General features: G+C 33.8%; 6 protein-coding genes and 1 non-coding gene across 7 annotated transcripts; 2 read left to right on the forward strand and 5 right to left on the reverse strand.

Moving 5' to 3' along the window:
* On the reverse strand, window positions 130–2,313 carry BMR1_02g01965 (hypothetical protein; the record flags this gene model as incomplete). The annotated part of the gene is made up of 1 exon (XM_012792706.2): window positions 130–2,313. The coding sequence occupies one exon, from the start codon at window positions 2,311–2,313 to the stop codon at window positions 130–132; it is 2,184 nt and encodes a 727-aa protein (XP_012648160.2).
* Window positions 2,424–3,710, forward strand: BMR1_02g01970 (arsenite-transporting ATPase; the record flags this gene model as incomplete). Its single annotated transcript, XM_021481526.1, has 7 exons — window positions 2,424–2,564; window positions 2,654–2,761; window positions 2,842–3,123; window positions 3,145–3,385; window positions 3,409–3,473; window positions 3,496–3,592; window positions 3,613–3,710. 7 exons carry the CDS (start codon window positions 2,424–2,426, stop codon window positions 3,708–3,710), a joined length of 1,032 nt encoding a protein of 343 aa, XP_021338159.1.
* On the reverse strand, window positions 4,270–5,242 carry BMR1_02g01975 (armadillo-domain containing rhoptry protein (ARO); the record flags this gene model as incomplete). Its single annotated transcript, XM_021481527.1, has 5 exons — window positions 4,270–4,471; window positions 4,494–4,686; window positions 4,707–4,989; window positions 5,011–5,184; window positions 5,207–5,242. 5 exons carry the CDS (start codon window positions 5,240–5,242, stop codon window positions 4,270–4,272), a joined length of 888 nt encoding a protein of 295 aa, XP_021338160.1.
* BMR1_02g01980 (Protein tyrosine kinase) lies at window positions 6,141–8,021 on the reverse strand (the record flags this gene model as incomplete). Its single annotated transcript, XM_012792709.1, has 1 exon — window positions 6,141–8,021. The coding sequence occupies one exon, from the start codon at window positions 8,019–8,021 to the stop codon at window positions 6,141–6,143; it is 1,881 nt and encodes a 626-aa protein (XP_012648163.1).
* Window positions 8,022–8,450: 429 nt separating this feature from the next.
* On the reverse strand, window positions 8,451–11,029 carry BMR1_02g01981 (hypothetical protein; the record flags this gene model as incomplete). The annotated part of the gene is made up of 12 exons (XM_021481528.1): window positions 8,451–8,546; window positions 8,569–8,657; window positions 8,679–8,886; window positions 9,069–9,251; window positions 9,272–9,409; window positions 9,431–9,555; window positions 9,736–9,776; window positions 9,800–10,292; window positions 10,315–10,380; window positions 10,529–10,703; window positions 10,725–10,882; window positions 10,903–11,029. 12 exons carry the CDS (start codon window positions 11,027–11,029, stop codon window positions 8,451–8,453), a joined length of 1,899 nt encoding a protein of 632 aa, XP_021338161.1.
* Window positions 11,858–13,984, reverse strand: BMR1_02g02000 (methionyl-tRNA synthetase; the record flags this gene model as incomplete). The annotated part of the gene is made up of 1 exon (XM_012792713.1): window positions 11,858–13,984. One exon carries the CDS (start codon window positions 13,982–13,984, stop codon window positions 11,858–11,860), a length of 2,127 nt encoding a protein of 708 aa, XP_012648167.1.
* BMR1_02g02001 lies at window positions 14,070–14,141 on the forward strand. Its single transcript has one exon. It is a non-coding gene; the product is annotated as a tRNA-Gln (tRNA).
* Window positions 14,142–14,234: the final 93 nt, after the last annotated feature.

A 14,234-nucleotide genomic window follows, 5' to 3' on the forward strand; every position in this document is an offset into this window, starting at 1 on the left:
TCTGGAGCCCATAGTTATCACACAATAAGAGCTACGAATTTGTAAAGAATTTCTTATATTTTATCAAATAATTGAATATATGAACATACTATTTATATCGGTAAAATTACAGAAAATGTAATTAAAAAATCATATGTATTTGAGTGTGCCTTCGATAACTAATTTGATTATTTCTGGCTTATCACTAATGAATCTAGTAAAATCGTTGTTAGAATAATTTTTATTTAGTAAATCAAATGATTTACTAAATAATATGTCCAATCCGTGATTTTTTAAAGGATGACCTAATATCTCAACTTTCCGATAAGCCCCCAACCCATAATCAACATCCACTGAATCCGAATCCAAATCAGATAGCTTAGCAAACCAATTGGCTGCGACTAGAGGTCCAATTGGTTGCCATTTGTTCCTACTGATGGTAAAGTTAGTATAATTAAAAAACTCCAAACCCAAATCTTTAATAGATTCTCTTATGCATTGATCATGCTGTATCAGCTTGTATAATAGCGATAATTGGTACGTTTGATGATGCAAGCGAAATAACGGCAATTGAGCTAGTAAAATTGTATTGTACAAGCGGTAAAAGCAACTTTTAACCAGTATCGGCGATTTGTTAAATTTATTAAGATTGTCAAGCACAACGTACAGCAGGTGTCTAGATTGGCTCATGGTAAATGACCAAGATATCTCATTAGCAACTGTTAGTATTGCAGATAAAGTATCTATATTCTTTTCAACGTCAACTTCATTACTCACTATGACAGATAAACACTGGTTGTAAATAGTATCTTTACGTCTAATAGCAAATCTATAGTCGCCATCATTTTTCATATTCTGATTGATTTCGTTTACCAATGATTCCAGGTCTTCATCTTTAAATGCGATAATATTCCTATTAAAAGTACTAACATTTATTCCGTTAGATTTAGCCAATTGATAGTATCCATAGTAATTTGATTCACCTAGAAGTTCAGTGTTAATATCATCAACTGTTAAAAGTTTAGAAACATGTTCATTCAATGAGAAATTGTCATAAAGAAGTTGCTTATTAGCCTTTAATATCCTCCTAATGGATATATCCTTTGGTAAATTGTTCAAAATTTTAACATATTCATTGGCAATTACTTTGTTAGATTTAGTAATGAGTATAGATTCTATAAGATCGTTTACTGTGGGAAAGTACTGCTTCTTAAGTTGATTATTATGATAATATGCGATAAAGGCGTGTATTGGCTGATGGAAATTCCTAACAACCTTGCCATATGCTGTAGCAGTGGATACTATTTTATGAGGGTTAGTTATTTGCAACAATTTTGCGATATATTCGTTCAGCAAAGTGTTGTATTTGACATTTCTATATCCTAAATCGGTACAAAATCTCAAATATTGCATTAAATGTTTCAATTGTAATGTCTCTATATCATTGGTACTCAAATCAAATACTATATTTTGCGATCTATTTTGTATATACTTGGCCAGATAATCATTCAGTTTGTCATTAAATTCGCACAATATATCGTTGCACTTATTAGTAATACTTTCCAGTAGCGTATAATAATTAGGTAAGTATTGTGGATCAATTGATTCTAATGATTTTGCAATCAAATGTGCACTATTAATCATAGAGTATGGGATAGAACAATCCATTTCAGTATCGAATACGTGCAATAGACATTTATCAAACAGAATGCTATTACGTTGTTTAGTTGAGAAGTATAATAATTTGGCCAATTCTGAGAAATTGAAATGCCAATACCTATGCAGCAATATACGATTGGTGAAATTTTCAATCAATCCATCATACTTCAATTTATCAACACCACTCAATGAATAAGCAATATGAGCTAGCTCGCATGTGTCTAATTCATCAAACCTCCTAATTATTTCTTTAAGAACGTTCTTAATTGAGGAGTGGTTAGTTGGATGATATCGTATGTAAAGGGAAAGTATGGTGGCTATGGAGCGGGTACCTAGCTTCGATACTTTTAAATAACCTAGGGGATTAATAAGCCTATAAATATGCGCTTGAGGCGGATTATTGTTGGTCAAAATCTTTGTGTAGTGCATTAAGCCATGAGTAGTATCTGAGCCAGCACCAATTGATTCGGGTAAGGGAATATACCCAGGCCCAGTATTGGGGAGATCTTTGATAGACATTCTATCTATAATGCGTAGTCTTTCCCTATCACGAATCCGTTTGCGATTAATTTCGGTGTAATTAATCTGTTTGACACTTTTACCAGACAGAAGTGTTCCAAATAGGCGCTTCAATATAGTTAATTGTAAAATTTTACAACCAATATAGTTGTACATGGATATGTGTAAATTATTCGGTTTTTTGGTATCATTTAATTGTGAAACAAATCAAAAATCTAAAGGAGACATGTGCCAGTAATGATGTCGGGTGTAATGAGTCCATACCGATGGCTTACTTGTGCGGAGATATATCAGGTCTAGTATCCCAGACCACTCTTAGGTGGATTTTTGTGAGTGGAAAAGGCGGAGTTGGTAAAACTACAATTTCTTGCTCCCTTGCAATCCAACTTTCCAAAGTTAGGGATAGTGTATGTAAATCACATTGATTGTATTGAAGAATCTTCTCAATTTTATCAAGTTGGGAAGGACATATTACATTATACGTAAATTAACTTAGGTATTAATATTATCTACTGATCCTGCACATAATTTGAGTGATGCTTTTGGGCAAAAATTTTCGCATACTCCTACGAAAGTTAAGGGATTCGACAATATTTTCGCAATGGTATGTTTTTAACTCAACATATTAACAATATGAATTATTTTCATATTAAAATTTTTTTATATCGAGCAAAATTTACACAGGAAATTGATCCATCCTCGCGTGTAGACTCTCAATATGAATTTACTGAGACCCGTGGTTTCATGAAGATTGTGCCGCAAATTTTACAGTCTGTTCCCGGGATTGACGAAGCATTTTCCTTCGCGGAACTGATGCGTTCTGTGCACAGTATGAAATATTCTGTAATTATTTTCGACACTGCTCCCACTGGTCATACCCTTCGATTGATTCATTTCCCCAAAATGATTGATACGGCAATGGATTACTTAATCGAACTTGAAAGTCCTATTAGCGGCATTTTTAAAGTAACACTGTATTTGATATAGATGTTCTCAGTGGTTTCAGGGGGTGCATCTAATGATAAGATGTTCGAGCAGCTGAACATCATGAAAAAGTCGCTTAAGGATATCAAGGAACAACTAGAAAATGCAGAACTAACAACTTTTGTGTGTGTTTGTATTCCAGAATTCCTGAGTGTCTATGAGACAGAGCGTTTGGTGCAAGCGTTAGCTAGGGAATGTATTGATTGCTCATATATAATTGTCAACCAGATTATTTTCCCCATAGGTACGTCATTATATCTGAATCAGATAATGACATCGAAATATCGAAAGTGATATCGGACGATCCTGTGATAAAAAAGGCGCTAGAGAAAGTAACAAAAACAGATTATCTAGGGTGTAATATTGGAAGCTTTGTTTAGGGACCGTAGAAAGATACAAAATAAGTATCTAAGGGATATCCACGAACTTTATGCTTCTGACTTCAATATAGGTAGGAGAAGTGACAATTAGTATGTATGCCACAGCTTAATAAGGAGGTTAGGGGCCATAAGTCCATATCTGAATTCTCAGATCAGCTTTTGAAAGCTAAAAAACTGAATCTTGATTGATACTAACTAGCGTTAGTGTAATTATTTTTAAAATATCCGATAATGTTTTTTTTAAAAATCTAATCGAACAACTAATCATTTATATGCATGAAATTCATGTCTTAAATAATCATCTTTTGAAGTGTAGGAGTCTAACTTACATATTAACCGAGTTATCATAGGCGTACTTGGAAAAATTATACATAAATGAGTACTTTACAATCAATTTTTTAATTTACAAATATTGTATTGAATATTACACGGTATTCGTTATCATGTGATGATCATTAATTTTATGTTATGACTAATATATTGTTATGTTGTGATGGCACTATATATTTGGCAGTGATTAATTCATAAAATTACAAAAAATATTTTGTTAAATTCCACAACAAAATTTTTACATTAAATAATATTACATACAAGCATTTAAACTGTATTAGTTTTGCCACTGCATTCTATATTTTATTGACTCTACATTTTTTATTTATTTCAGCGATAAATTCTTCTATTTTGCCCTAACTTTTATTGAAGATTATATTCCAATACAAACTCTATATAAATATGTTTGGGAAATTGCCTAAAGAATGCAATTCTTGAGTTCAGTGGCGGCCAGTGCAATGTCTGGATTTGAGTTGTTTGTATATGAGAAAATCAGCTGTTTGACATAGGGAGTTAATGAATTTGCAATTTCCATAATAACTCCTTCCTCATCAACAACTAAATCCTGTATGTAGTATAGCGTTTCTAAGATAGTAAATTGAGGAGATTCATTCGGAGGTCTAAATGTATATTTTGGATTACCCTTTTAGTGTACGTATCAACTTGTCTAACCCTTCTAACTCGATAAATTCCCTTCTATAATCCACACTTAGTTGATATATATTCCTAGCAACTATGACTGCAGCTGATCTAACCCCAGGATTGTCAGAATCCATCAGTTCCACCAGTTCAGACATGGCTCCATAGTCATGTATCTCTTGGCAAATTTCCAAACCTAAATAAATATCACCCCACTTTGTACTGACAAGAATGAAAGTGCCACCAAGGCACATTGACTTTTGTCAACCTCTTCAGAACCCAAATTCCTCACTAGTACGCAAATGCCTGAAAAATCAATAATATCGTCCAAAAACTTTTGTGCAAAGGCCAAATCACTTTCTGAAATTTCAGTATCATTAGTACTGCTGTTAATTTTTTCACAGTGTGACGCTATCATTGCGATTTTTATTGTTGCAAGAGCTCCCACAGTATCTGGGTTTTTTGCCCAGGGGTGGAGCTTACTCTGTACCTTACCAATCTGAATTCATTTCTTACTTACAGGTTGGTTAGAATTGCACAATTTAATGAGCGATGGGATGTCATTATTCTTAAATGCTCGGTCAAACTCCTCAATGTCATCTCTGGGTGAGCTTATAGAATTCAAAAAGTTTATTCCCGAAATAGTCTCCAATGCTTCTCTCTTGATCCTATTCATGCCTCTTTTATAAATAGACTGTATCAGTGATTTTCCTTACATCTCTGCCCAAACAACAGCATAACTGGCTCATCATATTGAAGCTGCAAGCACCTATTTGCACTTATCATTGATGCTGCTCTGTACTATTACCCGTGACCATGACAATATTATATTACATATTATTTATGAATTATTGCCTATGCTATAACTGTTTAAATAGGTTAGATTATCTAATATCTACTTTGTTTAATGTGTACGAATGTGTCATTGAAACTGTGTATTGAGACGATTACCACTTTAATCATTTTAAATTATATATTGACTTATGATCGTTTGCTACATAACTAGAAGTTATAATCAAATAATAAATACGGAATGTACAGTATATATGTGATTCTAAACATATATGTACGAATTCATTTGTTAATATGACATTAAATGTTGGTATTGAATAATCGTTGTAATTATCCATATAAAATCAATACACAATTAAACAGTATAAATGTATTTAAATTGTGTAATGATCATGATTGAGTGTCACATGGCTAAAATAAGTACCTGTAAGATGTAAATGGCGAAAATAATTATTTATATATAATATAATCAATCGGTACTAATAACTGAGATCACATAACGTAACTATCAAATTGATTTAAGTGTTATACCATGTATATACATTTTAGAAACAAATTTCACACAATCTAATAGATATTAATTGATATTACAACCGTTTACTTAATCCAAGTGTATCTATGCTGTCCATGTCACATATTTTCTAAAGTAAAAATTTAAAATTTCAAATAATTTTATATTGCAACAAAAATAATTATTACGCATTTTTAAGCTTATCAAACTACCAATACATATGAATTATTTATATACAATATAAACAGTATTAGGCACTATTACAGTATGTGAATTAATATTTATCCGTAGGTTACCAGCAATTAGAGTGAAAATTACAAAATTATGCTTAGAACTAAGAAAGCACGTCAATTGTTTATGTTCAAAAACAGTTCTGCTCTCTTCCTCTTTTTAGCATCCTCTTCATCCTCAACTTTACTTTCGCCCATGCTAACGTTACGCAAGTGACCGGCTAGCGCATGCTTTACATAAGTTTCGTGTTTCTTTGAAACAGGCTGAGCCATTTCTCTCTTCCGTTGATTTTTTGTCATAAAACTATGTGCAGCACGCACATTTGGACGATCTTTGAGAGGTTCAATGCAAGGTGGATTTTTGAACCAAGGATGCAATAGTGCGTCTGAAGCTGATATACGATCGTTTGAATCCCATCTGAGCATTGACTTGAGCAAATCCCAACCATCATCACCGATTTCATTGCGGGTCTTAAATAGTTTTTCAAACTCAGCAGCCCTAGGAACAATACATCCAATTTTTTCTGGATGCAACGGGTTTAGAGATTTATTGTTCCACAGAGGTAAAGTTGACAGATGGTTTATCTCAGATTTGGACGGTAGATTTAGACGCTCCGCCATAATTTTTAGCATAAGTGGCTCCTTATCTGCGGCAAATAATGGAGTACCGCAAAGCAGCTCCGCCATAATACAGCCGGCACTCCATATGTCAATACTGGCATCATAGGTTTCACTTCCCAGTAACAATTCCGGTGGCCTGTACCACAAAGTCACCACCCTATTAGTTAGGACGCCCTTGCCTAAAGGGATGAACCTTGCAAGACCAAAATCAGCCAACTTCATAGTACCATCATTGCTAATAAGCATATTCGCACTTTTCAAATCTCTATGAATCACATTATTCTTGTGGCAGTGAGCTAGTGCTCTAAACAATTGTAGCATTATATTTTTAACTTCTCCAGTGGAAAACCAAGTAGCAGGACGAATAAACTTCTCTCTCTTATCCCTAGAATCCCTAAGCGCCTCAATGTAACCGCTTAAATCAAATGGCATGTATTCAAATACCATCCACACATTCACTTTTGATGTATTAGAGTGTACAATGCCAAGTAAATTTACTATGTTCTTGTGTTTCAGTGAGTTTAGTAGCAAAATCTCCCTTATGGAAGTCTTAGGAAATCCCTCCCTTTCCTCATTCAACTTCAACTTCTTAAGGGCTACAGTGCGTTGGTTGACAATATCCTCTGCCAACCAAACATCACCATAAGCGCCCTGTCCAACTTGGTGGATTTTAACAAAATTCCTAATGCCCAGGGGCATTAAACCCTTAAGTAACTGATTGGATTCTTGCGATAAACACAATAAATTTTGGGGTCCAATTTTTGATGATAAATGTGTTAAATATGTTGTAAACTGGATTTTTGTGGACTCGAAGTATTCTAGAGTTACTTTTTTGAATGAACTATATAGCTCTTTTTCAATTGCAATTTGTGATGTAGAGAATTGTTGCAGCTGCTTTAGATATAAATGGATTGAGGGGGAGCCGAAAAGTCTGGCAATTGCATGGTAGTAATTTGAAATATTTTGTGCAGTGAGTAGACTTTTCTTGTTCAACAAGTCCTTGTAAAATACTGGCAGATTTAATCTATCTGGCAACTTATTAGAATTTTCCAGATAAACTCCATTTTTGGTCGTAGTAATAGTGGCAGCTGTTGTTGAATTTGATGAGTTAATATTATTGTGATATAGTATGGTTTTGGCCAAATGAGCTAAAGGCAAATCAGCAGACAACCTTGCCAAAGCAAGTTCTAGCTTGGAATCATCAATCAAACTAACAAATTCGTCAATTTTGGCATAGAGTGTTTGGAGTATCAATTTAGAATGCGTATTTATTAGTTGAATTGCCAGGTTAAAACCTATATCTGCGATATTGACGAGAAGAGGGTCGGAGACTCCGCAACAAATCTTCTTGCAAAAGGGATGCTGTCCATTAAACATCACACCAAAGTTATCGGATCACTAATAATCCAAATAGTTTATATTTTGCATAAAACACAGTGCTGTATATAATTGGAAATATAATATAAGTGATGTGAATATACAATACTACATTTCCTATATCACAACAAAACTACCACATACTTAGACACGACACTGTATTGGCACTGATTATTGTTCACTCTGTGACTTCATGATTTTTATTACACTATGAATTTAAAATTGATATGCAGCAATTGTTATTGCGACATATATATGTATATCCTTAATCCACTGTTGCACTTTTGCACTCACACTTTGTTTCGATCTGTAACAAATTTCCATTCCACTCGAAATGTTTTTCTTCTGTTATAATTAATTTTATTAGTTACAAATAATTGTTATATTTCTCATATCGATCGGAAAAGTTGCCCGTGGAATATCATTAGATTACTTTGCTTCGGATAATTGTTTAGTGAACACATTTTTATCCGCCTCTCTTCGTGTCTCGCTATCAGCCAAGGCAACTTTGGTTGTTGCTAATTCCTAAATAATTTCAAATTATTACCATCTCCAAACCCATGATCTTGGATTCCAAATCAACTGTATTCGCATTTTTGCTGGTAGGGACACCTATACCACTAGTTGCCTTTACGTCTAAATCACAATGCAACTTACTAGTTTGTACAGGAAAAAGGTGGTCACTTCCCGGCTGTGGTTTGCTATAACCTATTACCCTTCTAACGTGGAATAGGGGCGGATCTTCCCTAGGATTTACCATGTTGGTCGCGCTGGTTTGTTTGGTTATGGATTTGTAGCTGTGAAAGTATTGCCCAGGGCCAGTTAAGTTGTTTGCTCTAGCGGAATTGGCGAAACATGAGTTTACCTGAGTGAAAATTTTGAGTTTCATTATTTAAATTTATTATTAAAATAATTGATATTTAAACATCGCCACGAGTCACATTCATACAAGACGATGCCGAGTGTAATATTTCAACAGTTCTAAAATTAATAAGTGTAACATTCAGTTACATTCAATGCTTGTAGTTAGAAACGCAATTTCCTTACATCTCTTGGTAATGACGATCTGTCATTTAATGAAACTCCACTTTTTGGATATCCTGTCGGTATGCGATTGTAAACGGGTTCAAATGGTCTACTGCTTCCAATCCTTGACCCATAGGGGCGCATATGAAGTGGTGTTTCAACAAAATTGGTGCCTATATGGGTGCCTATGTTGCTGCCGCAATTCTAGATTATTAATATTGTACCTTAGCTTCCACGTGCACATATGATTCTTCCCTCGAATAAGATCTAGGAAGTGTTCCAGATCTGAGACGCGTGGTGGGTTCTTTTGTCATAGTTGAACCCTTGTACTTCAATTCTGATTCTAATTCCCTTATGGCATCCTTCATCATTAGTGTAGTTACCTTCAACTTATTATTTTGATTGATGTAATACTCTTTGTCGTCATCTGGGATGGCTAGTTGCTTAACTTTAGTAGACAGAGTGTCTGGTTCGATATACTCATCTTCAATGGAATGGTGCATGTACTCTGGATTATATAAAATTGCATTAATTTTATGTGATGATTTATATATAATAGAAAATTGTGATTTTTATAAATATTATTAACTCATATATACATGATTATATATACAATTGGGACCGTTAATGGTATTAGTAAATGGTATAAAAATGGCAATGTTTTAAGAAATGAAGTATGATTTCTTACCTCTAGAATGACTCCTTATAGGTACATATGTCCTTGAACGACTAAATTAAATGTTGTGTCTTACCCATGCGATTTTGATGGATATACAGGAACGTACTTGGCAACTTCATCATGTACTATGCTTTCATAGTGTTTCGTGGTTACAAATTCTCCATTATCCATACTGGAAGCTCTAACCTTCCTTACATATTTTTTCTTATAATTATCTAAAGATTCATCATTTTCTTCTACTTCACTAATGGCACCCCCAAGCTCTAGTTCTCTTTGGTGAGATATGGCCAATGCGGTATGCATCTCGTCTAGCTGATTTACTAAGATCTTGATTTGTTTATCTTTCTGGGCAATTTGTAGCTCCAGTTGTGCCTTCATACCATTAATCTCATCCATATTTTGCCTGTTAACCTTGCTCAACTTTATAGTCTTAGATTGAATTTCCCTTTCAACCTTTGAGAGCTTGGTGGCCATGCGATTAATTGTTTTGTAAATATCTTCACTACCATATTCATGCAGCATACAGGTTCTAGATATGCTAGCGTTAGGGTCCCATTTATGTTCCGCTATATTATTATGGTTCCTTACATTGTAGATCTCCAGGGAATTCCGAAATAGTTGATAGTACTGATGATACACTTACAGCCTCGTCGTCTGTGTTAGTTTTAATTATATTTTGTTATTAATTTTAAATATCATACAATTTGAATAAATATTTGTAACATAAATGAAAATATGTAATATGCAATATATTTGTATGGTAAACAAATTCCACGTATTGAATATCATTTAATGCTCCTACCTCCTTTCAAAAATGCTGTAACATTAACGCTAATTCGTATTGCCGCGTTTGGATCATTAGAGCCTCCCAAGGGAATGGACAAAAGTCCATCATTTGGCGTCTCTAAAAATTCGGATAGGTCAATCATACACTCCGCCAGTACTTTATGCTTCGAATACTGATCTGCTTCTACAACCTACATATAATTAGTATTTACCTTAAGTCTTGTCAATCTAGGCTCATAAACAGTGGAGTATTTACCACCATTGCTGTTTCCATTAAATGATTGATGCAGGACCAGTTTTTGGTTGATACGGTGGTATTGACTATTAGCCTCAAGCTCTACTGGGTTGCAATTTTGACTTCTATGAGTGCCTAAATAAAATTTGTGATACCTCCGACCCATACAAAATTGACATAGGTACGAACTGGAACTGAAAGGGTTAGACGATGTATGCATATTTCGAAGATAAACCTCTTACTGCCTCTGTCATGTGGGTATTTCATTATTGATTGGGGCATTTTAAAGCTCTACAAGTTATTTAACAGTAATATTTAAAGTTACAATTTATTGTTCACGATAAACAATCCGTGTAGAGTGAAGCACGAACTTTTCAATTTGCTTTCTACCAAAAATCTATAAAAGATAATTCCACACCTTGTGTGGAAAAGACATGATTTTCACATCCTATAGCAAATATTGATCCACTAGTGCACTCAACGAACTATATTATGGTTAAAAAAACGACAACACATCATTATTACATAATAAATGTAATAATTAATGACAATTGCATTGTTTTAATAATTAATACATTTGCAATATCCAAAATATTTGTTATATTTTGGATATCAGGTACAATTTTTAGATCTCGTCAGAAAATGTCTAACAATTAAACAAAAATTTACTCCATTACATATCCAATTTGGTTGTCAAGTGTAGTAAGTTTAGTTCCTGTATGATTATACAAGACATTAAATCACATGATAATTATGATGATATTAAATAGTGGTGAGCTATGAACCATCAGTACTATACTCAGCTCTAGGTATGGGTATGGTACTAGGATATTATTAAGTAGAAATTATGCAATTATTAGGCAGTACATATCATATAAACAAATTATGAATATTATATTAACGATATCTAATGATTAATCAAATACCTGGGTTACACAATAACACATACACTGTAATATGCTACAACAATATATGTTAGCCAGTATAAGTCATAGGAACGACTACTAATTGTAAGATAATTAAAAAGATCAATGATTAAATTGAAATGTTTTCATTAGTAAAAATTATGCTAAAAATTAGACAATCCCATTGCGAAAGTTGGGATGTGTGTTAGGTAATTTTCGTAAATAACACGTCCCTAACTTCAATTTTGGTTCCGGATGCCAAATTGTCAAACCAAGGAGATAATTTAGACAACATACGTTTTGGGGTATGTAATCTGGCAAATATTTCATTTGAAGATTCAGGGATTACCGGATAGATCAAATGAGCCAGAATGTATATGGAATTAAGTAGAACACGGATCGCTTCATTTTGTATGCATTTATCGCTGATAGACCATGGGGAAATATTAGTCAAATATTTATTAGTTTCTCGCCATGCATCTACTGCAAAATTTGTAGCATTATATAGATCGTTTTTGGCATAAAAATCTTGAATTTTATTCAAAACCTTCATAACCTGGAATGGCTTTTGCAAAGTCACACTCGTGTTTATTTCTGGCACTTTGGAATCACAAAATTTTGCACATAATCCAGTGACTCTGTGCACCAAATTCCCAATGCAATCGGACAATTCATTATTATGTGCATCTGTAAGAAAGTCCGTGCCAAACTTGATATCTTGCCCTAATATGCAAGATTTTATTAAATAATATCTAATTGTATCACATGGAAAGGCCATTAGAAGCTCCATTGGGTCGATAACGTTTTGGAAACTTTTAGACATTTTTCTTCCATCAGAAGCATGGATGAATCCATGGCATATAATAGATTTTGGTAGGGGCAAATCAGCCGCCATTAAGATAGTAGATAGGATTACCGAATGGAACCAGGAAATGTCTTTGCCAATTATTATCATTTCAGGAGGCCAATAATCACTAACGTTACAATCATTATCGGATACCGCAGTTATGTAATTGAGTAAAGCATCGAACCAGACGTACATTATGTGATTATCAGAGTCGGGGACTTTTATTCCCCAAGAAAAACTGGTTCTGCTGATGGACAAATCTTCCAAAGGTACACTAAGCCTGGCAATAATATCATTTCTTCTAATTTCGGGCTGGATAAAGTGAGGGTTTGAATCAATGTACTCTATTAATTTATGTTGATATTTTGACATTCTGAAGAAATATGATTCCTCCTCCATAATTTGATATGGCATTCCGTTCTGTGGATCCTTATAATCATTTAATTTTGCTTCATTTGGGGCTATAAATGTCTCCTCCCTTTCATTGTACCAACCCCTATACCTATTCAAATATATATCCCCCTTATTCTTAATTTTCTCCCACATAAAACGGCACAATTTTTTGTGTTTATCACTGGTTGTTCGGGTGAAAATACTATAATCTACATTCATACTTTTGTAACACTCGACAAATTTACTTTGATATTCATTGCAAATTTCAATGGGTAATTTTCCATGTTTTGAAGCGGTGTTTGCAATTTTCTGCCCATGCTCATCAGATCCTACACCTAATAAAACATTTTTGCCTATAATCGAATGGTATCTTGCAATAACATCGGATATAATCATTTCATATACATGACCCAGGTGAGGTAGTCCATTTGTGTAGGCGATGGCGGTTGCAATGTAATAGTTTTTACATTTCTTAATGTCCACTGAAAGATTATCATAGGGTTGTGTGGAATAATCGTAAAATTGTTGCGTCAATTTAAACTTTGATAAGTGATTTGCAAACATGTGTAGGTTTGAATGAAATTTTGATAAATTTTTCCAATGAAAATTGTGCATTGCTGATAACATTGAGTAAAGATATATATCAACGGGTGTAATTTTATCTAATAGATAATCGGAAGTTGATAAATGATCATCCAATTTCTGGAGGATATTATCAATGTGCAATTTGTTTACACCGGTAAGCAAAGCCTCCAACCTTTCCAGCAGATCAAAATAGTGGTATATGTTGTAAAAATTATCAATATCCTTAATAGTGTAGCGATATATGTATAGCAGTATTGCCCTAATGCCCTTGATCTTAATCAGATCATTACCAATGTTAACAATCAATACTGGCTTGGTGTCTAACGTTGCTATTTGCAATTTTTTATCTTTGAATTTTGATAAATTATATTCTTCTGAAACTAATCTATTTTCTATATTGACATCAGCTGCAATTTCTATTTTCGCCGGGAAGTTGAATTGTGCAGAGGCTAGGTAACAAGCGAATGAATGGTAACATGAAGGATCAAGTAATAAAGTATATTGCATTAGAATAAATATTATGCGTTATTAATAATTTTGATTTAATGTATAAGAATTTAGGGTGGGTTGACAAAATCGGCCCCGGGGGAGCGGTTTCGTAGTGTAGTGGTAATCACAGTGGACTTTGAATCCACTAACCCGGGTTCGAGTCCCGGCGAGACCTTGAACGCAACTCTGGATGATGCAATTAATTAGTCGCTTTTTTACAATCAGTAAATAATCCCCGTTGTATAGAATATTTCACGTATTTTACAAT

This window comes from Babesia microti, chromosome II (assembly GCF_000691945.2).
Source record: "Babesia microti strain RI chromosome II, complete genome".
Lineage (NCBI taxonomy): Eukaryota > Apicomplexa > Aconoidasida > Piroplasmida > Babesiidae > Babesia > Babesia microti.